The 26643-nt window shown below is 43.0% G+C and overlaps 1 protein-coding gene across 1 annotated transcript; it reads left to right on the forward strand.

The window, feature by feature from the left end:
- Nucleotides 1-20021: 20021 nt before the first annotated feature.
- LOC148195133 (uncharacterized) lies at nt 20022-21907 on the forward strand. The gene has a single exon (XM_088093757.1). It carries the CDS (start codon nt 20167-20169, stop codon nt 21775-21777), a length of 1611 nt encoding a protein of 536 aa, XP_087949883.1. The 5' UTR covers nt 20022-20166; the 3' UTR covers nt 21778-21907.
- Nucleotides 21908-26643: the final 4736 nt, after the last annotated feature.

A 26643-nucleotide genomic window follows, 5' to 3' on the forward strand; every position in this document is an offset into this window, starting at 1 on the left:
GTTGTGCATAAAAGAATGCAGTATAGTGCTAGGAAGTGACTCCTAGGTCGTCTCTCAAGGACCAAATTGGGTTCAAGTCTTAAGTCAAACACGTAGTGGGGGGTTTTTGAAAGTGTTTTTGTGACTGTAATTGAACTTAATTTAAAATGAGAATTAAACACAAACGAACATAATTGACAACCTTAAAGTGAATGAAAATATTAAACCGAACAATGCAAAGATAAATTTCCAAACGCAATTAAAGCTATTAAAATGCAACGTTGAACTAAACCATCTAATGCACATGGTAATTGAATAAAACTTGAAATGCCGGGTAGTTGGAAATGAAAAGCTAAGCTTAGTTAATAAAACTTAAAAAGCACATTGCAGTCATCTATCAACTCCATTTCTTCATGGAAACAATAAATTAAAAACGCGTGAACATTGAAAATAAAATGAAGTAGTAAGCATCACGGAAACACATCTAATATTGAAATATAATGATTGAGCTAAAAAGTAAAACAATGAAATGCACATCATCACGGAAACGACACTAATAAATAACTCTTGAACAGTAATAGGATAAATCCAAATTTCTAAAAGGTGACAATTAACATTGAAAGGCACGTATGAAGAATCAGTGAAATAACTTAAGAATTAGTAAGCATTTCAACGCAGAGTGTAATTCACATGAGACTTGTAATAAAAAGAAGACCCTTGGAGCTCTCTCTTTCTGTACGTAACAGCCATCACCATGTGCACACTTCCCCAAAATAAATCACCACTTCTTCCTCCAGCTCAATGTTCCCGTGTTCCTCCTTTTACTTCTAAGAAAATGAATGCACCTTGCTTCCAGCTTCCAAACAGTGTTCCGTAACAGCATGCTACTCCTATCAAAAGTGGATGATTCCTCTAGCCGTAACCCTCCATGTGCTGCAATTTTTCTAAGTGAAAGATTCCCCCCCCTCTAGGTCACTCCCCCGGTCTTTTTTAAACCCTCATGAAGCCCTCCAAACTGTTGGGCCTGCTTCTTGCGTGTTGCTGTTGCTTTACGTGTGCACCCCTTCATGCTTGAAGGTCTTCTCCTGCCTTGGGCCGTGGTAGGCCTCACTGGACTGTGCACCCCCTACATTGTTGGACACGTGGTCCTTCATTCAACATAATCACCGCTTCTTTATTGGAAGAAAGCAAGAGAAGCTTCTCATCCCTGCTGCTTCACAAAATGAATGCCATGTGCAATGCTATCTTCCAAAACCATGAGCTGTTGGATTCTTCCTTCTCCCGTGAACCACCATGCTTTATGGTGCTTCTCCTTCCAGCTAGCTATACCAAGGTGCTTCCTTGATTCCTTCCCTGCTGTATTGGACCAGACCGTGAAGTGCTTCCATTGGAGCTTGCTGGTGCTGGACGGAAATGGCTGGAACGCTTCTCCTCTCTCAAGTGTAGCAAGGCCGTGAGCTTCCTTTCTCTGCTTCCAAAAGTAAATTAGTGCAGCTTGCTGGACGCTATTGTGAAGTTTGCGTACGGCTGCTGTTCTGGACCGTGAAGCCTGCTGGACGTGCGTATTGCTCCTGGACGTGCGTTCTTCTCCAAGCTGCTGGCCACTTCTCTCAAAAGCTGCTGGACGCGTGAATCCCCTCATCCGCGGGCTCCCTTTTCCATTTCCCGGACGCATGGTCTTGTGTTGGACCGTGGCTTGCTGGACGCTCCCCATGGGTCGTCTCTGTGTGAACCCCGTGTGGACGCTGCTATGCTGGACTGCCAAATGAAGGTCTTCTCGCTTCCCCAGCTGGACGCTCGTGCTATCCGCGTGAAGCCAAATTAGGACGTGCGTTCTCTCTGAGTTGCTAGACGTGCGCTGTCTCTCAAACCAGGCCGTGCGTGCCATCTGCTAGACGCTCCCCCTTGTGGGCCGTGTGGATTGCTGAATGTCGCCTCCACTTTGCTGGATGCATGAAGTGTCTTCGTGCACCTCCAAAGATGCTGGCAGCAGGACCGTGAATGTGGACTTCCTCAAAGCGTGTTGGACCGCGGAGGCTTTCTTCCTGCTAGACACACCCCTTTTTCTCACCGTCACACCATTGCTGGATGGATGAGCGGCTGCTGTGTGCCTCCAAAGTTGGGCCACCGCATGCTCTCTTTCTTCAAGAATAAATTACCGCATGCACCTCCAAAAACTAAATCCACACCTCCTCAATCATTTTAACTTAAATTATAATTGATGTGGCATTTTCTTTTCACCTCCAAATGTCCCAAATATTGTCCAATAATTTCCCTACAATTAATAATAAAAATAATTAGCTCAAATAATTCAAATTAATTAAAATAAGAATTTCTGATCAAATTAAGCACAATTAAGAAAAATGGGAAAATACTGGACATTTAAGCACAATTCCCTGATTAAATTCGGTACAATAAGCTAAGTGAAATTGAGAAAATATTGACTCATCACTCAACTTCGTCAACTTCGTCCACTTCGTCCACTTCCTCAACTTCCTCCAGTTCCTCCACTTCGTCCATTTCCTCCACTTCGTCCAGTTCGTTCACTTCCTCTACTTCCTCGACTACGTCCATTTCGTCAACTTCTTCAACTTCTTCAACTTCGTCCACTTCGTTAACTTCGTCCACTTTGTCAACTTCGTCCACTTCGTCAACTTCGCAACTTCCTCCACTTCGTCCACTTCTTCCACTTCGTCCACTTCGTCAAGTTAGTCCACTTCGTTCAGTTCGTCCACTTCCTTCACTTCCTCCACTTCGCTCAATTCCTCCACTTCGTTCACTTCCTCCAGTTGCACCACTTCCTCCACTTCGTCATCTTCATCCACTTCGTCCTCTTCGTCCACTTCGTCCAAATCCTCCACTTCGTGCACTTCCTCCACTTCGTCAACTTCGTCAACTTCGTCCACTTCGTCAACTTCGTCCACTTCCTCAACTTCCTCCTGTTCCCCCACTTCCTCCACTTCCTCCACTTCGTCCACTTCGTCAACTTCGTCAACTTCCTCCACTTCGTCAACTTCCTCCACTTCGTCAACTTCTTCCATTTCCTCCACTTCGTCAACTTCGTCCACTTCGTCCACTTCCTCCACTTCGTGCACTTCTTCCACTTCCTCCACTTCCTTCACTTCCTCAACTTCCTCCACTTGCTCCACTTCGCCAACTTCGTCAATATCGTCAACTTCGTCCACTTCGTCCACTTCCTCCACTTCCTCCACTTCCTCCACTTCCTCCACTTCTTCTACTTCGTCCACTTCGTTCACTTGGTCCACTTAGTCTACTTCCTCCACTTCGTCCAATTCCTCCACTTCGTCAACTTCGTCCACTTCCTCCACAGCTTCGTCCACTTCGTCAACTTCGTCAGTTTTATTAACTTCATCTACTTCCTCCACTTCGTCCACTTCCTCCATTTCGTCCAGTTCGTCCACTTCCTCCATTACCTCCACTTCGTCCATTTCGTCAACTTCGTCCACTTTGTCAACTTCGTCCACTTCGTCCACTTGGTCAACTTCGCAACTTCCTCCACTTCCTCCACTTTGTCGGCTTCGTCAACTTCGTCCACTTCCACAACTTCTTCCACTTCCTCCACTTCCTTCACTTCCTCCACTTCCTCCACTTCGTCCACTTCGTCAACTTCCTGCACTTCGTCAAACTCGTCGACTTCGTCAACTTCTTCCATTTCCTCCACTTCGTCAATTTCGTCCACTTCGTCCACTTCCTCCACTTCCTCCACTTCGTGCACTTCTTCCACTTCCTCCACTTCCTCCACTTCCTCCACTTCCTCTACTTCGTCCACTTCGCCAACTTCGTTAATATCGTCAACTTCGTCCACTTTGTCAACTTCATCCACTTCGTTAACTTTGTCCACTTCCTCCACTTAGTCCATTTCGTCCACTTAGTCCACTTCCTCCACTTCGTCCACTTCGTCCACTTCGTCCACTTCGTCCACTTCGTCAACTTCGTCCACTTCCTCCACAACGTCGTCCACTTCGTCCACTTCGTCAACTTCGTCAACTTCGTCAATTTTGTCAACTTCGTCTACTTCCTCCACTTCGTCCACTTCCTCCACTTCGTCCAGTTCGTCCGCTTCCTCCACTTCCTCCACTTCGTCCATTTCGTCAACTTCGTCCACTTTGTCAACTTCGTCTACTTCGTCCACTTTGTCAACTTCGCAACTTCCTCCACTTCGTCAACTTCATCTGCTTCGTCAAATTCGTCCACTTCCACAACTTCTTCCACTTCCTCCACTTCCTTCACTTCCTCCACTTCCTCCACTTGCTGTACTTCCTCCACTTCGTCTACTTCCTCCACTTCGTCCACTTCCTCCACTTCTTCCAATTCGTCCACTTCGTCCACTTCGTCCACTTCGTCCACTTCGTCCACTTCGTCAACTTCCTCCACTTCATCCACTTCCTCCACTTCGTCCACTTCATCTACTTCCTCCACTTTCTCCAGTTCCTCTACTTCCTCCATTTCCTCCACTTCCTCCATTTCATCAACTTCGTTCACTTCCTCCACTTCCTCCACTTCATCCACTTCGTCAACTTCATCCACTTCGTCAACTTCGTCGACGTCGTCCACTTCCTCCACTTCGTGCACTTCGTCAACTTCGTCCACTTCGTCAAGTTCGTCAACTTCGTCCACTTCATCAACTTCGTCAACTTCGTCCACTTCATCCACTTCGTCAACTTCGTCCACTTCCTCAACTTCCTCCAGTTCCTCCACTTCGTCCACTTCCTCCACTTCCTCCACTTCCTCCACTTCGTCCAGTTCCTCCACTTCGTCAACTTCCTCGACTTCGTCCACTTCGTAAACTTCGTCCACTTCGTCCATTTCGTCAACTTCTTCCACTTCGTCCACTTCCGCCACGTCGTCAACTTCGTCCACTTCGTTCACTTCGTCCATTTCCTCCACTTCCTCCACTTCCTACACTTCCTCCACTTCGTCAACTTGGTCAACTTCGTCCACTTCGTCAACTTCATCCACTTCGTTCACTTCGTCCAGTTCCTCAACTTCCTCCTGTTCCCCCACTTCGTCCACTTCGTCAACTTCCTCCACTTCCTTCACTTCGTCAACTTCCTCCACTTCGTCAACTTCTTCCATTTCCTCCACTTTGTCAACTTCGTCCACTTCCTCCACTTCGTGCACTTCTTCCACTTCCTCCACTTCCTTCACTTCCTCGTCTTCCTCCAATTCCTCCACTTCGCCAACTTCGTCAATCTCGTCAACTTCGTCCACTTCCTCCACTTCCTCTACTTCGTCCACTTCGTTCACTTCGTCCACTTAGTCCACTTCCTCCACTTCGTCCACTTCCTCCACTTCGTCAAGTTCGTCCACTTCCTCCACAGCTTCCTCCACTTCGTCAACTTCCTCCACTTCGTCAACTTCGTCAATTTTGTCAACTTCGTCTACTTCCTCCACTTCCTCCACTTCCTCCACTTCGTCCAGTTCGTCCACTTCCTCCACTTCCTCCACTTCGTCCATTTCGTCAACTTCCTCCACTTCGTCAAGTTCTTCCACTTCGTCAACTTCGTCAACTTCTTCCACTTTGTCCGCTTCGTCAACTTCCTCCACTTTGTCCACTTCCTCCACTTCGTGCACTACTTCCACTTCCTCCACTTCCTTCATTTCTTCCACTTGCTCCACTTCGTCCAGTTTGCCAACGTCGTCAACATCGTCAACTTCGTCCACTTAGTCCACTTCCTCCACTTCCTCCACTTCGTCAACTTCATCAACTTCGTCCACTTCGTTCACTTCCTCCACTTCCTCCACTTCCTCCACTTGGTCCACTTCATCCACTTCTTCCACTTCCTCCACTTCCTCCACTTCATCCACTTCCTCCACTTCCTCCACTTCGTCCAGTTCGTTCACTTTGTTCACTTCGTCCACTTCGTCCACTTCGTCCACTTCCTCCACTTCGTCCATTTCGTCAACTTCTTCAACTTCGTCCACTTCGTCAACTTCCTCCACTTCCTCCACTTCCTCCACTTCGTCAACTTCGTCCACTTCGTCCACTTCCTCCACTTCGTCCACTTCCTCCACTTCCTCCACTTCGTCCACTGCGTCCACTTCCTCCATTTCTTCCACTTCGTCCGCTTCGTCAACTTTGTCAAGTTCGTCCACTTCCTCCACTTCGTCCACTTCGTCCACTTCCTCCACTTCGTCCACTTCCTCCACTTCCTCCACTTCCTCCACTTCGTCCAATACGTCAACTTCGTCCACTTTGTCAACTTCGTCCACTTCGTCCACTTGGTCAACTTCGCAACTTCCTGCACTTCGTCCACTTCGTCCGCTTCGTCAAATTCGTCCACTTCCAGAACTTCTTGCACTTCCTCCACTTCCTTCACTTCCTCCACTTCCTCCACTTCGTCGACTTCGTCAACTTCCTCCACTACGTCAAATTCGTCGACTTCGTCAACTTCTTCCATTTCCTCCACTTCGTCAATTTCGTCCACTTCGTCCACTTACTCCACTTCGTGCACTTCTTCCACTTCCTCCACTTTCTCCACTTCCTCCACTTCCTCCACTTCCTCCACTTCCTCCACTTCCTCTACTTCGTCCACTTCGCCAACTTCGTCAATATCGTCAACTTCGTCCACTTTGTCAACTTCGTCCACTTCGTCAAGTTCGTCCACTTCGTCCACTTCCTCCACTTAGTCCACTTCGTCCACTTCGTCCACTTCCTCCACTTCGTCCACTTCCTCCACTTCGTCAACTTCGTCCACTTCCTCCACAGCTTCGTCCACTTCGTCAACTTCGTCAATTTTGTCAACTTCGTCTACTTCCTCCACTTCGTCCACTTCCTCCACTTCGTCCAGTTCGTCCACTTCCTCCACTTCCTCCACTTCCTCCACTTCCTCCACGTCGTCCATTTCGTCAACTTCGTCCACTTTGTCAACTTCGTCTACTTCGTCCACTTCGTCAACTTCGTCAACTTCGCAACTTCCTCCACTTCGTCAACTTCGTCCGCTTCGTCAAATTCGTCCACTTCGACAACTTCTTCCACTTCCTCCACTTCCTTCACTTCCTCCACTTCCTCCACTTCCTCCACTTCCTCTACTTCCTCCACTTCCTCCACTTCCTCCACTTGCTCCACTTCATCCAATTCGTCCACTTCGTCCACTTCGTCAACTTCCTCCACTTCATCCACTTCCTCCACTTCGTCCAGTTCATCCACTTCCTCCACTTTCTCAAGTTCCTCCACTTCCTCCATTTCCTCCACTTCCTCCATTTCGTCAACTTCGTTCACTTCCTTCACTTCCTCCACTTCATCAACTTCGTCAACTTCCTCCACTTCGTCAACTTCGTCAAGTTCGTCGACGTCGTCCACTTCCTCCACTTCGTGCACTTCGTCAACTTCGTCCACTTCGTCAAGTTCATCAACTTCGTCCACTTCATCAGCTTCGTCAACTTCGTCCACTTCATCCACTTCGTCAACTTCGTCCGCTTCCTCAACTTCCTCCAGTTCCTCCACTTCGTCCACTTCCTCCACTTCGTCCACGTCGTCCACTTCCTCCACTTCCTCCACTTCCTCCACTTCGTCCAGCTCCTCCACTTCGTCAACTTCGTCCACTTCGTCCACTTCGTCAACTTCTTCCACTTACTCCACTTCCGCCACTTCGTCAACTTCGTCCAGTTCGTTCACTTCGTCCACTTCCTCCACTTCCTCCATGATGAGTCAATATTTTATTCACTTCACTTAGTTTATTGTACCGAATTTAATCGGGGAATTGTGCTTAATTGTCCGGTATTTTCCCGTTTTTGCTAATTGTGCTTAATTTGACCAAAAATTCTTATTTTGGTTAATTTGAATTATCTAAGCTAATTATTTGCAATATAAATTTCAGGAAAATTTTGGAAATATATTTTGGGACAGTTGAAGGGCTTTTGGCTTAAAAAAATGAGGTACCATGCTGTCACGGATGAGGGGGATTTTGAGGTCCAGCAAGTGAAGGGGTTACGAAAAGAAGAAAAGCATTGTTGGACCCATTTTGGGTTTGAACGGAAGCGGTGCAAGAATGAGAAAAGAAGGAGGTGATATATTTTTTTTATTCATTTTGAAAAGCACATTCCATTTGGTGAGCTGCTGTTGTCACGTCCAAGCATAGGGATGTGGTCATTGATTTTGGGTGAAGAAAAATTCATTTAATTTGGCTTTTAGAATTGAAAGTGCTGATTTCATTTTGAGAAAGCAATGTTACGGGAAGCAAAGGAGAAAAAGGGAAGTGGTGTTACGGCCCACAATTGAAAGGGCAGCCCATGAGCATTAGGTTGTTACGGTGCTTCAAAAAGCAATGGGCTGGAGTGTCATAGCTTGGGCTGGAAGGAAGCAGGACACGCTGCTGTCTCACGTCCAAGTAATCACACGGTGCTGGAAGGAAAGAGAAGCCACGGCCCAGCACACTCCACACACACATACATGGCAGCAGAGAGAAGCCTTCACGATCCAACAATGCACGAAGTTGAGGGAGTTCTCGGTCCAACTTGAAGCACAGCACATGGAAAAGAAGTGGCAAAGAGAAGAAACATCCAACAGCAACACGGACGGCCCATGACAATTTTTACGGAGCATCCAACAAGGGCAGGTTTTGTTGGCTTTTAGGAGGACGTTACAGGTGTGCTGTTGAGAGGATGGTGACCTAGGACGTGGGGGTTACAAGAGAACAGTGGGAGCCGCCACCTTAGGGGCTGTTACAGAAGGGAGTTACAGCCAGGAGATTGAGAGATGGAGGGGTACGGTTGAGGAAGAGAGCGTGATTGACTTTGGAGAAGAAAGCATGAGTAGAAGTGGTGCCACGGTAGATTAGAATAGAATAAAAAGAAGTGTAATATGTAGGTGTACGTGCAAGGTAATGTGGTGCTGGAATGGTTTAATTTCTTTTCTTTATTTTGTTGGAAGAAGTGCTTCATTATTGGAGAGCTGCCACCGAGGAGAGATTGAAATGCTAATTCATTGGGAGAAGAGCACATGCGGGGCTTGATTTTGGGAGAGTATTTTTTAAATTGCTTTTAGGTAGGAATAGCTCATTAGTTTTGCTCGAAAGAATAGTAGTACGGTGACAGGGAGTAGTCACGTCACAATTTGCAATGAAGAGCACATTTCATTTTATTACATCTTGGACAGGGGATTAGTAGGAGAACACATTATCTTTTATTCACTTTGGAATTATTCACTTTGGAATTATTCACTTTGGAGCTCCACATGCTTACGTGTGTTTTAATTTATCATGCAACTTGAGCATTTAATTTTACTTCCAAGCTACATTGCGTATTTAATGTTTTAGCTTAATGATACATTTGAATAGCATTAGAAGGGTTTCTTTATTTTCTGTTACATTTTACTGTTCAATCTCGGTTTGCTTTTACTGATACTTCTATTGTTGTGTTTAGACTTTAAGTTCATTTGGTGCAATTCAATTAGGTTGCTGTTATGTTTTCTGCGCGTTTACTTTTCCTGAGTCTTATTTTCAAATCCTGATGAATTCTGCATTTTCTGATTTTACTATCTTTTACCGTTGGGCCTTAATGTTATGTTTAATTTCATGTTTAGTTTAGTTCAATCGCATTCAAAAACACTTTCACAACCCCCCCCCCACTACGTGTTGCTCTAAGACTGAACCCAATTTGGTCCTTGAGAGACGACCTAGGAGTCACTTCCTAGTACTGTACTGCATTATTTTATGCACAACTTTTGTTGGGAGGTGCGACCCTCTCATCAAAATGGCGCCGTTGCCGGGGACCAACGGTTCGGTCTTAGGTTTTTGTTGTGTTTGTGTGTGTTGTGTTTTGTCTTGTATTGTGATGTGATGTGATGTTCTGTTTTGTGTGTGCGTGTTGCATGTATAAATGTGTTGTGTTTTATTTGTTTCGTGATTTTTAGTATTCTTCTTTTTCCATGTCTACCTATTTTGATTTCGTGAACACTGCTTGTTTTGCTAGTGCCTCTGATTATGATTCTCCTTCTGCATGTTACTCTGATTGTAATTCATATTCTGCTGATTTCTATGTTGAGAACAATACGACTCATTCTCTAATTTCTGAGAGTGCTCTTTGTGAGCCGGTTTCACTTAAGGAGGATGATCTTCATTGCGATCTCACCCCTGGACTGATAGATTTGCTGCCTAAGTTTCATGGTTTTGCAGGAGAATGCCCACACAGACATTTGGAGGAGCTCCACATCATGTGCTCTTCAATGAAGCCTCCAGATGTCCCTCTTGATTACATTTTCTTGAGCGCATTTTCGCATTCATTACAAGGAGCAGCTAAGGATTGGAATGACTCTCTTCCTCTGAGATCCGTTACCGATTGGGGATATCTTGAGCATCAGTTTCTGAGCAAATTTTCCCCTGTGCAGTATGCTTACATCAACGGTCTTGGATGGAATGACCCTACCTTGGGATGGTATGATGCTCCACAGCATCAATATCAAGAACCACCATTCCAGAGTACTTTTATGCCTCCACCAGTCCAGCAATACGAGAGTCAGCAGTATAGTGCTCTTGCCGAAATAGCTCCTCAGCCTTCTACTTCTGAGCCTACATTGAAGGAGTTGTTGGAGCAGATGACCATGCAGAACTTTCAGTTCCAACAAGAGAACATGCAATTCCAGCAAGAAATAGGAGCTGCCATTCAGAGTATGACTGATCAGATAGGGCAGATGGCCACTCAACTCATTGAGGAACAGTCTCAAGATTCAGAATTACCATTTCAGACTGTTCAGATTCCAGATGATGATGATAGTGGCATCAACATAGAAGATGGGGAGAAGAGTCATGAACTTACTATTGTGCCATCTACTTTCCCATCATCCTATGTCCATACTCTTGCACCTTAGGAGAGTGATGAGTATTTTGAGGAGCAGGCAGAAATAAGCAGTAACCCTGAACCAGGTAGACCACCTTCATCTTCCCACACTTTAGCAATCTTCAAGGAAGAGGAGGTAAGCATACCTCAATTTGATTATGTTGATGATTATGTTATTGAGAGGTATGCTGATGATTGTATTGTTGATGAGTCTGTTTTTAATTCTTCCTCTCTGCATGATGGGAATCAATTTTTGATATCAAATTCGTATGTTTATTCTCCATGCACTGAACATGAATCTGAGTCTGTGGTTGATATTGTTTCTGAAGTTGAAATTGATTCATGTTCTGAGAGTTTATCTGTTGTTCAGCCTGTTACACTGGGATTGGGTGTTATACCCCTGTGTGTCAATTCTTTGGAGCCACAATGTACTAACCATGCTGCAGGAGGTACATATGAATTTGACCAACATGCACCCCCAGTGGAAGACAAGGGTGCTTACATACACAATAGTTTGAAGATCAACAGGCACCTGCTGAACCTGCTCATCAACAATCATTGCATAGATCCAGCTGTGGAAAACATTTCACTGCTAGATCAGATTTGGAGGATGAAGCAGTTCGTCCTCAAAACCTCCTTGCTGGATACTATGGTGGAAGACATCTCCCTGAAAGTCCAAAATTGGCAACTGCCACCATGATCAGGGGAGTTTCCTTTCTATCTTCTTCCCCTTTCCCTACTTTTATTGCACTTGTCCATGATCTGTTGACTGTTATGATTTCTGATCTTATGCTTATGACACATTGAGGACACTGTGTAGTTTAAGTGTGGTCTATTGGGGGAGATTCTGATTTTTCTTTGTTAGTTTTTGTTTTCCGTGTTAAATTTTTTCTTTTTTTTAGGTAGTTTTTGTCGTGTCTTGTATACAGTTTTGCATGATTCTCTTCATTTCTGGACTTTGATTAGGTTGTAGATGTGTCTTTCACTTCATTGATACTCTGATTAGTTTGAAATTCTTGCTTTTCTTTGCTTGGAAGATGATCATGATGTTTGAGAGTTGAATTGATTGTGACACAAATGCCCTGTGTGAGAATTTGAGCCACTTTATGTTCTTTCTTGTGTGTGATATGTCTCTTGATTGCTTGCACATATGCCTTGGCTTGACTCTTGTTGATAATTCTTGATTGATATGCATGTTTGGAAGTGATAAAGGCAGTTTTGTTCTTGAGCCTCTCTAGCCAAATAAGCTTACCTTGTTCTAATCCTTTGATAACCCCTTTTGAGCCTATACTTTCCTCATTTCTTTGTTTTGAAGCTCATACACTAGCCCTAAGTGAAAAACCATGTTTAACTTAACCTTAGGGAATTTTGGAGCTTTGGAAGTGTTTTGGGAACAAGTGTGGTCTCTTGGGGGTTTCTGATGAGTTGGCTAGTTGGTTCCTCTTCTTGTTTTGTTTTGGTAAATATATGTGTATCTTGTCTCTTATAGTTGTGTCCTAAACAGAGAGAAAAGAAAGAGACAGGTTGAAAAAAAAAAAGGAAGAGAGCAGAAAAATAGTGAAAAAAAAATGTGAATAATTGTGAATAATGGAGTCAAGAAGAGGATGGAATTAGAGGTTGTGGGTGTGTTTGAATGTGTTTACACTTGTTCCCCATTGCTCCTCTATTTCTTTTGGTTTGTAACTTCTCATCCATATTTATCCTCCCTTGTCCTTGGCCCCATTACATCCATGAAAGACCTTTTGATTTGAACATGCATGTATTTTGAGTGTTGATATTAGAGGCTTGCCAAGTCTATTTGTGTTTGCTTTCTTGAGTGCATTGAGTGACATGGATTTACCTTAAACACTTGAGAGAAACACTGATAGTGCATCTGTGAGGTTTTGTTACTTTTGATTCACCTCTTGAGCTGATTGATCATTTTGCCATGTCTTGAATTGCTTGGATGATTTCATGAGTATCTGCTTTCTCTGATTCATTCTGTGTTGGAATTGTCTACTTCTTTTCTCCGTCCAGATTTCTTGAGGACTGTGTAAATTCTGTTTCTGTCCTTGTTAGTCTTTGTTTTCTGTATGTTGAGTCTGTGTCACCTTCCTAAAAGTCCTTTGAACTATTCCTTGATCTGCGTCTTGATTTTGCCCAGGAGTGCAAAAGACTAAGTGTGGTCTATTTTGATGACTCAATATTTTATTCACTTCACTTAGTTTATTGTACCGAATTTAATCGGGGAATTGTGCTTAATTGTCCGGTATTTTCCCGTTTTTGCTAATTGTGCTTAATTTGACCAAAAATTCTTATTTTGGTTAATTTGAATTATCTAAGCTAATTATTTGCATTATAAATTTCAGGAAAATTTTGGAAATATATTTTGGGACAGTTGAAGGGTTTTTGGCTTAAAAAAATGAGGTACCATGCTGTCACGGATGAGGGGGATTTTGAGGTCCAGCAAGTGAAGGGGTTACGAAAAGAAGAAAAGCATTGCTGGACCCATTTTGGGTTTGAACGGAAGCGGTGCAAGAATGAGAAAAGAAGGAGGTGATATATTTTTTTTATTCATTTTGAAAAGCACATTCCATTTGGTGAGCTGCTGTTGTCTCGTCCAAGCATAGGGATGTGGTCATTGATTTTGGGTGAAGAAAAATTCATTTAATTTGGCTTTTAGAATTGAAAGTGCTGATTTCATTTTGAGAAAGCAATGTTACGGGAAGCAAAGGAGAAAAAGGGAAGTGGTGTTACGGCCCACAATTGAAAGGGCAGCCCATGAGCATTAGGTTGTTACGGTGCTTCAAAAAGCAATGGGCTGGAGTGTCATAGCTTGGGCTGGAAGGAAGCAGGACACGCTGTTGTCTCACGTCCAAGTAATCACACGGTGCTGGAAGGAAAGAGAAGCCATGGCCCAGCACACTCCACACACACATACATGGCAGCAGAGAGAAGCCTTCACGATCCAACAATGCACGGAGTTGAGGGAGTTCTCGGTCCAACTTGAAGCACAGCACATGGAAAAGAAGTGGCAAAGAGAAGAAACATCCAACAGCAACACGGACGGCCCATGACAATTTTTACGGAGCATCCAACAAGGGCAGGTTTTGTTGGCTTTTAGGAGGACGTTACAGGTGTGCTGTTGAGAGGATGGTGACCTAGGACGTGGGGGTTACAAGAGAACAGTGGGAGCCGCCACCTTAGGGGCTGTTACAGAAGGGAGTTACAGCCAGGAGATTGAGAGATGGAGGGGTACGGTTGAGGAAGAGAGCGTGATTGACTTTGGAGAAGAAAGCATGAGTAGAAGTGGTGCCACGGTAGATTAGAATAGAATAAAAAGAAGTGTAATATGTAGGTGTACGTGCAAGGTAATGTGGTGCTGGAATGGTTTAATTTCTTTTCTTTATTTTGTTGGAAGAAGTGCTTCATTATTGGAGAGCTGCCACCGAGGAGAGATTGAAATGCTAATTCATTGGGAGAAGAGCACATGCGGGGCTTGATTTTGGGAGAGTATTTTTTAAATTGCTTTTAGGTAGGAATAGCTCATTAGTTTTGCTAGAAAGAATAGTAGTACGGTGACAGGGAGTAGTCACGTCACAATTTGCAATGAAGAGCACATTTCATTTTATTACATCTTGGACAGGGGATTAGTAGGAGAACACATTATCTTTTATTCACTTTGGAATTATTCACTTTGGAGCTCCACATGCTTACGTGTGTTTTAATTTATCATGCAACTTGAGCATTTAATTTTACTTCCAAGCTACATTGCGTATTTAATGTTTTAGCTTAATGATACATTTGAATAGCATTAGAAGGGTTTCTTTATTTTCTGTTACATTTTACTGTTCAATCTCGGTTTGCTTTTACTGATACTTCTATTGTTGTGTTTAGACTTTAAGTTCATTTGGTGCAATTCAATTAGGTTGCTGTTATGTTTTCTGCGCGTTTACTTTTCCTGAGTCTTATTTTCAAATCCTGATGAATTCTGCATTTTCTGATTTTACTATCTTTTACCGTTGGGCCTTAATGTTATGTTTAATTTCATGTTTAGTTTAGTTCAATCGCATTCAAAAACACTTTCACAACCCCCCCCCCCACTACGTGTTGCTCTAAGACTGAACCCAATTTGGTCCTTGAGAGACGACCTAGGAGTCACTTCCTAGTACTGTACTGCATTATTTTATGCACAACTTTTGTTGGGAGGTGCGACCCTCTCATCACTCCACTTCGTGCACTTCCTCCACTTCGTCAACTTCGTCAACTTCGTCCACTTCGTCAACTTCGTCCACTTCGTCCACTTCCTCAACTTCCTCCTTGATGAGTCGTTATTTCTTGAATTATATTTAGTTTATTGCACTTAAATAAACCAGGGAATTGTGTTTAATTTTCTGTTATTTCCCCGTTTTTTCGAATTCTGCTTAATTTGGTCGGAAATTTGTAATTGTGCTAATTTGGGTTTTCTGAGCTGATTAAGTGCATTTTTTTTATTACAGGAAAAATTTTGGAGATACATTTTGGGACATCAGGAAGAATGCAAATAAATTCAAGACTCTCCACATAGACATTTAGAATTAATTAAATTGTAATTTAGTAGTGTAGAATGTTTTTGGATTAACTCTAGTAGATTTAGCCAATTTTTGGCAAAATGAACTAGATAAAAAATGAGGGTGGATGACTTGGCACCTAGGGTTTTATTGTGTGGATCCCACCCTCATTATAAGAGACTCACGGCCTTGGAAGCTACGGCCGCCACCTTAACTTGGTTTTTCTTTGAACGTTTTTTCATGAATTGAAAGAAGTGTGCAACGCTGTTACGGGGATGAATGAAAAAGCTTCACCGTAATTTCATTTGGCTGATTTACTCATTGCCCTTTTCATTTGGTTTTATGCACTTTTTGATTGAAGTTTTTAGTCCATCATTGTCACGTCCAGTATGGAGAAGCACATCTTTCCTTTTCTTTTGAGAATGAAGAGGTGCTGGATGAGAGAAGAGGAGTGACACAACATCACGGTTCTTTGGCTGACACGACCCACAAAGAGGGGATTCCATTTTAGTTTTGACTTGGCTACTATTATGTCCAGCATGAGGTAACTCTTTTGGAGGCTTACGTCCAACAATGTGGTGTCACGGAAGGGGCAGCAACACGTTTAGCTTTAGGGAGCACAATGCTAATTCCTTTTTGAAAAGAAGTGCACACTTGGTGATGAAATTCTTGGAGCATCCACATCACGGCTGCTGGAAGAAAAGAGAATTGTTTTTTTTTCCAATTATTTGAGGGTGAAGAGGTGATAAGATGGGTGCAGGGACGTTACGGCTAGTAGAGGAAAAGTAGCTAAGCTTTTGGAGATTTCTTTTCTTTAGGAAATGAAGAAGTGGATTAGGTCAGAGTTGGTGGGAAGTCCATCCAGCTAGGAGTAATGGCTGATTGACTTTTCGTTGAAGAAGATTAATTCATCCTTTATTGTAGAAGATTGTAGAAGAAGGGCACATCATTACGGTCTCATGATGGATATTGAGAAACATTCTCATTTCTTTACTTTATAAGCAACCACGGTGCAATACATTCTTTTTGGTTTTGAAGCAAACGCGGTGACGGCTAGCGAGAAAAAAAAAAGACTCACACGCGCATCCAAATTGGAATTAGAGAATGGTGTCACGGTCTGGATGGAATTCTTTTTAGCATATTTAGCCTTCATTTTCTTTGAAGGGAAAAGCGCGGAATGATGGGACGTTTGGCAGTAGCTGCAACGGAGAGGAGTTCCACCAAGGAGAAGCAACCACTTGTTTTAGGCTTGGAACGGGTTCTAGTGGTAGAATAGGAGCACTTTCATACGGTGATTTGAGATTGGATGGAGGGCTCTCACGGAGAATGAAATGGAGGCAAGTGTTGATTGGAAGAAGTGGAATGGTGTACGCGTGGTGCGCTGGAAGAAGTGAAGCTTTAGTCCAGAAATTCGTTCCAGTGGAGTGCACGGAATATGAGTTGGAAGGACACAGGGACCAGCTGCCACGTCCTTAATGGAGAGTGCCAAGGGGTTTAAGTTTTCTTTACTTATTTAAGCAAGCATTTAATGTTAAATCTCTTTAAGCATTCATTTAAATTCCCCGCCATTCTCAGTTCGTCCACTTCATCCACTTCCTTCGCGTCGTCAACTTCGTCAACTTCCCCCACTTCCTCCACTTCTTCCCCTTCGTCCACTTCGTCAACTTCGTCCACTTCGTCCACTTCGTCAACTTCGTCCACTTCCTCAACTTCCTCCACTTCCTCCACATTGTCCACTTCGTCCACTTTGTCTACTTTGTCCACTTCCTCCACTTCGTCCACCTCATCAACTTCGTCCACTTCGTCAACTTCGTCCACTTCGTGAACTTCGTCCACTTCGTCAACTTCGTCCACTTCCTGAACTTCGTCCACTTCGCCAACTTCATCCACTACCTGAACTTCCTCCACTTCCTCCACTTCCTCCACTTTCTCCACTTCGTCCACTTCGCCCACTTCGTCCACTTCGTCCACTTCCTCGACTTCGTCCACTTCGTCAACTTCGTCCACTTCGTCCACTTCGTCCACTTCGTCAACTTCTTCAACTTCGTCAACTTCGTCCACTTCCACCACTTCCTCAACTACCTCCTCTTCCCCCACTTCGTCCACTTCGTCAACTTCCTCCACTTCGTCCACTTCGCCCACTTCCTCGACTTCGTCCACTTCCTCTACTTCGTCTACTTCGTCCACTTCGTCAACTTCTTCAACTACGTCAACTTCGTCCACTTCCCCCACTTCCTCAACTTCCTCCTCTTCCCCCATTTCATCCACTTCGTCAACTTCCTCCACTTCCTCCACTTCGTCAACTTCGTTCACTTCCTCAACTTCGTCCACTTCCTCAACTTCTTCTACTTCCTCCACTACCTCGACTTCGTTCACTTCGTCCACTTCGTCCACTTCATTCACTTCGTCCACTTCCTCCACTTCCTCCACTTCGTCCACTTAGTCCACTTAGTCCATGATGAACCAATATTTTCCTCAGTTCACTTAGTTTAATGTGCTAGAATTAGTCGGGGAATTGTGCTTAAATGTCCAGTATTTTCCCATTTTTCTTAATTGTGCTTAATTTGATCGAAAATTCAAATTTTAATTAATTTGAATTATTTGAGCTAATTATTTGCATTATTAATTGTAGGGAAATTGTTGGATAAATTTTGGAACATTTGGAGGGTTGTCACATAATTCAAGCTCTCCACAAAAGAAGTGTGGAGAAGAAAAATGAGAGTGACATCAAGAAAAGCATTTGGCATTCAAAAAGGAGCTTCAAAAAGCAATATGTTACGGCCCATGGGAAATTGATTTCGGAGCACGCTGATTGTGAAGAAAAACCCGTGGCTTTGCTTGAAGCTGGGACGTTTTTAAATGGGTGAAGAAAAAAAAATATAAAGGATTCAATTCACTTTGGAAGAGTAAGCCATGAAGCTGGATGGAATAAAGTGGTGTCCAGCAAGGAAAGTGGAAGCCACGTCCACGTGACAGAGCTTCAAATACCAATTGGCTTCATTCACGCATCCAACTAGCTCCAAGGCCCAGCTACAGAAGCGCACGGTCCAGCAATTTTTGGAAGAAATCCAGCGCCCAAGTCATCACGCACACTGCCACGTCCAGTACCAGCAACCAGCTAGGAGAGGGGGTGCACACGAAGCAGCTACGTCCAGCACGGCCCACATCTGGAAGCACACACGGAAGAAGCAGCCACACAGGGGTACACACGGCCCAACAGTACAACGATAGTCCAGCAGTCCAGCTTTCATCCAAGCATCACGGTGCAGTGGCAGCTGTAAGCACTTTTGGAGGTGCACTTGGAAGCGTCCAGCAAAGCAACGTCCCTGGTCCAGAATCACTCCACGGTCCAGCTTGGCACAAGGGCACACGGAAATTGGTCCAGGAGTAGGGCAGCAAGTGAGGGGATGTGCGTGGCAGCCATCATCATATATATAATATTCAGAGAAAACGGTGGAGGGGAGCCGCCAACCTCAAGGGTTCCTTTGTTTTTTTTTTTCTTTTGAACGTTGTTTTTGAATGAGAGAAATGTAAGAACGGAGGGATATATTCACGCAGATATGATTTATAGAATGAAGAAGAACACTCTTTCCTTTTCATTTTGGTTTATTTTTATGCACTTTTGATGGAATCCTTTTATTGTTTCTATGCTTGAATGTGCACGAAAAGTGATAGCTGGAAGAGTAATGATTTAAATAGGAAGCAGCGTGTGCGTGTGAAAGGCGTGAATCATTTTGCTGGCATGGATGGCACATGGAATAAACAGCGAGCCGCCACCTATTAGTTGGGATTTCCTATGCTTTAAAGAGAGGGAGTAGCATGTAGGTCCAGTGGTTATTTGGGATAGAAGGGAGAGAGGTACTTCATTTTGGCTTTGATTCTCGGCACTGCAACAAGCAAGCAATGTAGTGCAGGGTCTTCTTCCTTCTAAGGTGGAAAAAGCTGCACGTTGGAAGAAGAGAAAGCATTTTTGTTTTGGAGAGCACACGGTTATGGATTGCATTGGTGCTTCCAGACCACTATACCACTTTATTTCTCTAGTTTAATAGTTGCATGTTTTAATAGGATAATTGCAATTAATTCCTCCCTGCATTTAATTTGTTCAAGCATTTTTCTTGCATTAAAATATGATTCCATGCATTAAGTTTCTTTTTATTGTTGCTTCTATTCTCGGGTTGCATTTAATGATTCGTATGCAAGCTCATTTGGTTCATCTAATTCACCAATCAGTTTCATTATGCATTTATGCGCGTTGTCGATTTATGTGTTACAATTTAATTAGTTTACACATCTTACTTTAGGAATGTTGGTTTACTATTTTCAGTAACTTTAATTTGTTTATTGTCTTAGATTCACTATGTTGTCTATTCTGTTCGATTATTTTTATCTTCCGGCATTTTCAATTTCCTCACTTGTTTTAGAAGTCGTTCGGTCTTTATGCTTTGTTTATTTATTTCAATGTTTTCACTAATGTTTGGCTGTATTTAATTTCCAGTTTTAATTTAGTTCATTTCGAATCACACAAAAACACTTTCAAAACCCCCCCCACAATGTGTTTGATCTGAGACTGAACCCAAATTGGTCCTTGAGAGACGACCTAGGAGTCACTTCCTAGCTATACTGCATTCCTTATATGCAATCAACTTTTGTGTGAGGTGCGACCCTCTCATCAAAATGGCGCCGTTGCCGGGGACCAACGGTTCAATCTTAGGTTTTTGTTGTGTTAGTGTGTGTCGTGTTTTGTCTTACATTGTGATGTGATGTTCTGTTTTGTGTGTGCGTGTCGCATGTTCAATTGTGTTGTGTTTTGTTTGTTTCGTAATTTTTAGCATTTCCTTTCTACCTTTCCTCTTCTCTTTCCATGTCTACCTATTTTGATTTTGTGAATACTGCTTATTCTGCCAATGCCTCTGATTACGATTCTCCTTCTGCATGTTACTCTGATTGTGATTCATATTCTGCTGATTTTTATGCTGAGAACAATATGACTCATCCTCCAACTTCTGAGAGTTCTCTTCGGGAGCCAGTTTCACTTAATGAGGATGATGTTCATTGCGTTCTCACTTCTGGACTGATAAATTTGCTGCCTAAGTTTCATGGTTTTACAGGAGAATGCCCACATAGACATTTGGAGGAGTTCCACATCATGTGCTCTTCAGTGAAACCTTCACATGTCCCTGATGATCACATTTTCTTGAGGGCATTTCCGCATTCATTACAAGGAGTAGCAAGGGATTGGCTTTATTGTCTTCCTTCAGGGTGTATCACTTCTTGGGAAGATCTTAAGCGATTGTTCTTGGATGAATTCTTCCCTGCTCAGTATGGTTACAACAACGATTCTGGATGGAATGACACTAGTTTGGGATGGTATGATGCTCCACAGCAATATCAGGAAGCACCATCTCAGAATGCTTTTATGCCTCCACCAGTCCAGCAATACCAGAGTCAACAACATGATGCTCCTGTCCAAATAGCTCCTCAGCCTTCTACTTCTGAGCCTACATTGCAGGAGTTGTTGGAGCAGATGACCATGCAGAACCTTCAGTTTCAGCAAGAGAACATGCAGTTTCAGCAGGAAATAGGAGCTGCCATTCAGAATATGACTGATCAGATAGGGCAGATGGCCACTCAACTCACTGAGGAACAGTCTCAAGATTCAGAGTTACCATTTCAGACTGTTCAGATTTCAGATGATGTTAGTGTCATCCACATAGGAGATGGGGAGCAGAGTCATGCGCTTACTACTGTGCCACCTACTCTCCCACCTTCAAATGTCCCTATTCTTGCGATTGAGGAGATACATCCTGATGATGATTTGGAGGACCAGGAAAGTATAAGCAGAAATTGTGAGCCAGGTAGACCACTTTCATATTCCACCACTTTACCAATCTTCAGGGAAGTGGAGGTAAACATACCTCAATTTGATTATGTTGATGATTATGCTGTTGAGGGGTATGTTGATGATTATATTGTTGATGAGAATGTTTCTAATTCTCCCTCTATGCATGATGAGAACAACTTTTTGCTATCACATCAAAATGTTTATTCTCCATGCACTGAGCATGAATCTGAGTCTGTTGTTGATATTGCTTTTGAATTTGAAACTGATTCATGTTCTGAGAGTATATTTGTTGTTCAGCCTGTTACACTGGGATTGGGTGTTATACCCCTGCGTGTCAATTCTTTGGAGCCACAATGTACTAACCATGTTGCAGGAGGTACATATGAATTTGACCAACAAACACCCACAGTGGAAGACAAGGGTGCTTACATACACAATAGTTTGAATATCAATAGGCACCGGCTGAACCCACTCATCAACAATCTTTGCTTCTTAGATCCAACTGTGGAAGACATTTCCCTGCTAGATCAAATCTGGAGGATGAAGAAATTCTTCCTCAAAACTTCCCTGCTGGATCCTATGACGGAAGACATCTCCCTACAAGTCCAAAATTGGCAACTGCCACCATGACCAGGGGAGTTTTCTTTTTCCCTTCTCCCCCTTTCCCTACTTTTATTGCACTTGTCCATGATCTGTTGACTATTATGATTTCTGATCTTATGCTTATGACACATTGAGGACACTGTGTAGTTTAAGTGTGGTCTATTTGGGGAGATTTTTTTATTTTTCTTTGTTAGTTTTTGTTTTCTTGGTTAAATTTTTTCTTTTCTAGGTTGTTTATGTTGTGTCTTGTGTACAGTTTTGCATGTTTCTCATAATTTCTGGATTTTGTTTAAGTTGTAGACTTGTCTTTCACTTCATTGATACTCTGATTTGTTGGATTCCTTGCTTTTCTTTGCTTGGGAAGATGATTATGATGTTTGAGAGGTTGATTTGATTGTGACATAAATTACCCTGTGTGAGATTTGAGCCACTTGATGTTCTTTCTTGTGTGTGATATGTCTCTTGATTGCTTGCACATATGCCTTGGCTTGACTCTTGTTGATAATTCTTGATTGATATGCATGTTTGGAAGTGATAAAGGCAGTTTTGTTTTTGAGCCTCTCTAGCCAAATAAGCTTACCTTGTTCTGATGCTTTGAAAACCCCTTTTGAGCCTATACTTTCCTCATTTCTTTGTTTTGAAGCTCATACACTGGCCCTAAGTGAAAAAAAAAAAAAAAAAAAAAAAACCATGATTACCTTAACCTTAGGGAATTTTGGAGCTTTGGAAGTGTTTTGGGAACAAGTGTGGTCTCCTTGGGGATTCTGATGAGTTGGCTAGTTGGTTCATCTTCTTGTTTTGTTTTGGTAAATATATGTGTATCTTGTCTTTTAGAGTTTTGTTTTGAAAAGAGAGAAAAGAAAAGAGACAGGATGAAGGAAAAAAAAAAAGAAAAGAGACAGGATGGAGAAAAATATAGGAAAAAAAAAATATAGAAAAAAAAAATGAAAAAAAAAAATATATTTTGTGAATAATGGAGTCAAGAAGAGGATTGAATTAGAGGTTTTGGGTGTGAGTTGACTGTGTTTACACTTGTTCCCCATTGCTCCTCTATTTCTTTTGGTTTGTAGCTTCTCATCCATATTTATCCTCCCTTATCCTTGACCCCATTTCACCCATAAAAGACCTTTTGATTTGAACATGCATATGTTTTGAGTGTTGATATTAGAGTCTTGCCAAGTCTGTTGTTGTTTCCTTTCTTGAGTGCATTGAGTTGAAATTCTTTACCTTATACACTTGAAAGAAACACTGATAGTGCATCTGTGAGGTTTTGTTACTTTTGATTCACCTCTTGAGCTGATTGATCATTTTGCCATGTCTTGAATTGCTTGGATGATTTCATGAGTATCTGCTTTCTCTGATTGATTCTGTGTTGGATATTGTCTATTTCCTTTCTTGGTCAAGATTCCTTGAGAACTGTGTAATTCTGTTTCTTTCCTTGTTCGTCTTTATTTTCCGTGTGCCGAGTTTGTGTCATTTCCCTGATGTCCTCTGAACTATTCCTTGATTTGCGTCTTGATTTTGCCCAGGAGTGCAAAAGACTAAGTGTGGTCTATTTTGATGAACCAATATTTTCCTCAGTTCACTTAGTTTAATGTGCTAGAATTAGTCGGGGAATTGTGCTTAAATGTCCAGTATTTTCCCATTTTTCTTAATTGTGCTTAATTTGATCGAAAATTCAAATTTTAATTAATTTGAATTATTTGAGCTAATTATTTGCATTATTAATTGTAGGGAAATTGTTGGATAAATTTTGGAACATTTGGAGGGTTGTCACATAATTCAAGCTCTCCACAAAAGAAGTGTGGAGAAGAAAAATGAGAGTGACATCAAGAAAAGCATTTGGCATTCAAAAAGGAGCTTCAAAAAGCAATATGTTACGGCCCATGGGAAATTGATTTCGGAGCACGCTGATTGTGAAGAAAAACCCGTGGCTTTGCTTGAAGCTGGGACGTTTTTAAATGGGTGAAGAAAAAAAAATATAAAGGATTCAATTCACTTTGGAAGAGTAAGCCATGAAGCTGGATGGAATAAAGTGGTGTCCAGCAAGGAAAGTGGAAGCCACGTCCACGTGACAGAGCTTCAAATACCAATTGGCTTCATTCACGCATCCAACTAGCTCCAAGGCCCAGCTACAGAAGCGCACGGTCCAGCAATTTTTGGAAGAAATCCAGCGCCCAAGTCATCACGCACACTGCCACGTCCAGTACCAGCAACCAACTAGGAGAGGGGGTGCACACGAAGCAGCTACGTCCAGCACGGCCCACATCTGGAAGCACACACGGAAGAAGCAGCCACACAGGGGTACACACGGCCCAACAGTACAACGATAGTCCAGCAGTCCAGCTTTCATCCAAGCATCACGGTGCAGTGGCAGCTGTAAGCACTTTTGGAGGTGCACTTGGAAGCGTCCAGCAAAGCAACGTCCCTGGTCCAGAATCACTCCACGGTCCAGCTTGGCACAAGGGCACACGGAAATTGGTCCAGGAGTAGGGCAGCAAGTGAGGGGATGTGCGTGGCAGCCATCATCATATATATAATATTCAGAGAAAACGGTGGAGGGGAGCCGCCAACCTCAAGGGTTCCTTTGTTTTTTTTTTTCTTTTGAACGTTGTTTTTGAATGAGAGAAATGTAAGAACGGAGGGATATATTCACGCAGATATGATTTATAGAATGAAGAAGAACACTCTTTCCTTTTCATTTTGGTTTATTTTTATGCACTTTTGATGGAATCCTTTTATTGTTTCTATGCTTGAATGTGCACGAAAAGTGATAGCTGGAAGAGTAATGATTTAAATAGGAAGCAGCGTGTGCGTGTGAAAGGCGTGAATCATTTTGCTGGCATGGATGGCACATGGAATAAACAGCGAGCCGCCACCTATTAGTTGGGATTTCCTATGCTTTAAAGAGAGGGAGTAGCATGTAGGTCCAGTGGTTATTTGGGATAGAAGGGAGAGAGGTACTTCATTTTGGCTTTGATTCTCGGCACTGCAACAAGCAAGCAATGTAGTGCAGGGTCTTCTTCCTTCTAAGGTGGAAAAAGCTGCACGTTGGAAGAAGAGAAAGCATTTTTGTTTTGGAGAGCACACGGTTATGGATTGCATTGGTGCTTCCAGACCACTATACCACTTTATTTCTCTAGTTTAATAGTTGCATGTTTTAATAGGATAATTGCAATTAATTCCTCCCTGCATTTAATTTGTTCAAGCATTTTTCTTGCATTAAAATATGATTCCATGCATTAAGTTTCTTTTTATTGTTGCTTCTATTCTCGGGTTGCATTTAATGATTCGTATGCAAGCTCATTTGGTTCATCTAATTCACCAATCAGTTTCATTATGCATTTATGCGCGTTGTCGATTTATGTGTTACAATTTAATTAGTTTACACATCTTACTTTAGGAATGTTGGTTTACTATTGTCAGTCACTTTAATTTGTTTATTGTCTTAGATTCACTATGTTGTCTATTCTGTTCGATTATTTTTATCTTCCGGCATTTTCAATTTCCTCACTTGTTTTAGAAGTCGTTCGGTCTTTATGCTTTGTTTATTTATTTCAATGTTTTCACTAATGTTTGGCTGTATTTAATTTCCAGTTTTAATTTAGTTCATTTCGAATCACACAAAAACACTTTCAAAACCCCCCCCCCCACAATGTGTTTGATCTGAGACTGAACCCAAATTGGTCCTTGAGAGACGACCTAGGAGTCACTTCCTAGCTATACTGCATTCCTTATATGCAATCAACTTTTGTGTGAGGTGCGACCCTCTCATCAGTCCACTTCCTCCGTTCCCTCCACTTCCTCCACATCCTCCACTTCCTTCACTTCCTCCACTTCCTCCACTTCCTCCACTTCGTCCACTTCCTCCACTACTTCCACTTCGTCCACTTCGTCCACTTCGTCCACTTCGTCATCTTCGTCCACTTCCTCCACTTCGTCTACTTCCTCCACTTCTTCCACTTCCTCCACTATCTCTACTTCCTCCACTTCCTCCACTTCGTCAACTTCGTTCACTTCCTCCACTTCCTCTACTTCCGCCACTTCGTCAACTTCGTGCACTTCGTCGACGTCGTCCACTTCGTCTACTTCGTGCACTTCGTCAACTTCGTCCACTTCATCGACTTCGCCCACTTCGTCCACTTCGTCAAGTTCGTCCACTTCCTCCACTTCGTCGACTTCTTCCACTTTGTCCACTGAAACCACTTCTTCCACTTCATCAACTTCGTCAACTTTGTCCACTTCGTCAACGTTGTCCACTTCGTCAACTTCGTCCACTTCGTCCACTTCGTAAACTTGTTCCACTTCCTCCACTTCCTCCACTTTCTCCACTTCCTCCACTTTGTGCACTTCTTCCACTTCCTCCACTGCCTCCACTTCCTCCACTTCCTCCACTTCCTCCACTTTTCCAACTTCGTCAACATCGCCAACTTCGTCCACTTAGTCCACTTCCTCCAGTTCCTCCACTTCGTCCACTTCGTCAACTTCGTTCACTTTGTCGACTTCCTCCACTTCCTCCACTTCGTCCATTTCATCTACTTCGTCCACTTCCTCTACTTCGTCCACTTCCTCCACTTCTTCGACTTCGTCAACTTCCTCCACTTTGTCAACTTCGTCCACTTCGTGAACTTCTTCCACTTCCTCCAGTTCGTCCATTTCATCCACTTCGTCCACTTCCTCTACTTCGTCCACTTCCTTGACTTCTTCGACTTCGTCAACTTCCTCCACTTTGTCAACTTCGTCCATTTCGTCAACTTCTTCCACTTCCTCAACTTCGTGCATTTCATCCACTTCGTCCACTTCCTCTACTTCATCCACTTCCTCCACTTCTTCGACTTCGTCAACTTCCTCCACTTTGTCAACTTCGCCCACTTCGTCAACTTCTTCCACTTC

Source organism: Vigna umbellata, chromosome 7, assembly GCF_029865625.1.
Source record: "Vigna umbellata cultivar VRB3 chromosome 7, Vumbellata_1.0, whole genome shotgun sequence".
NCBI lineage: Eukaryota > Viridiplantae > Streptophyta > Magnoliopsida > Fabales > Fabaceae > Vigna > Vigna umbellata.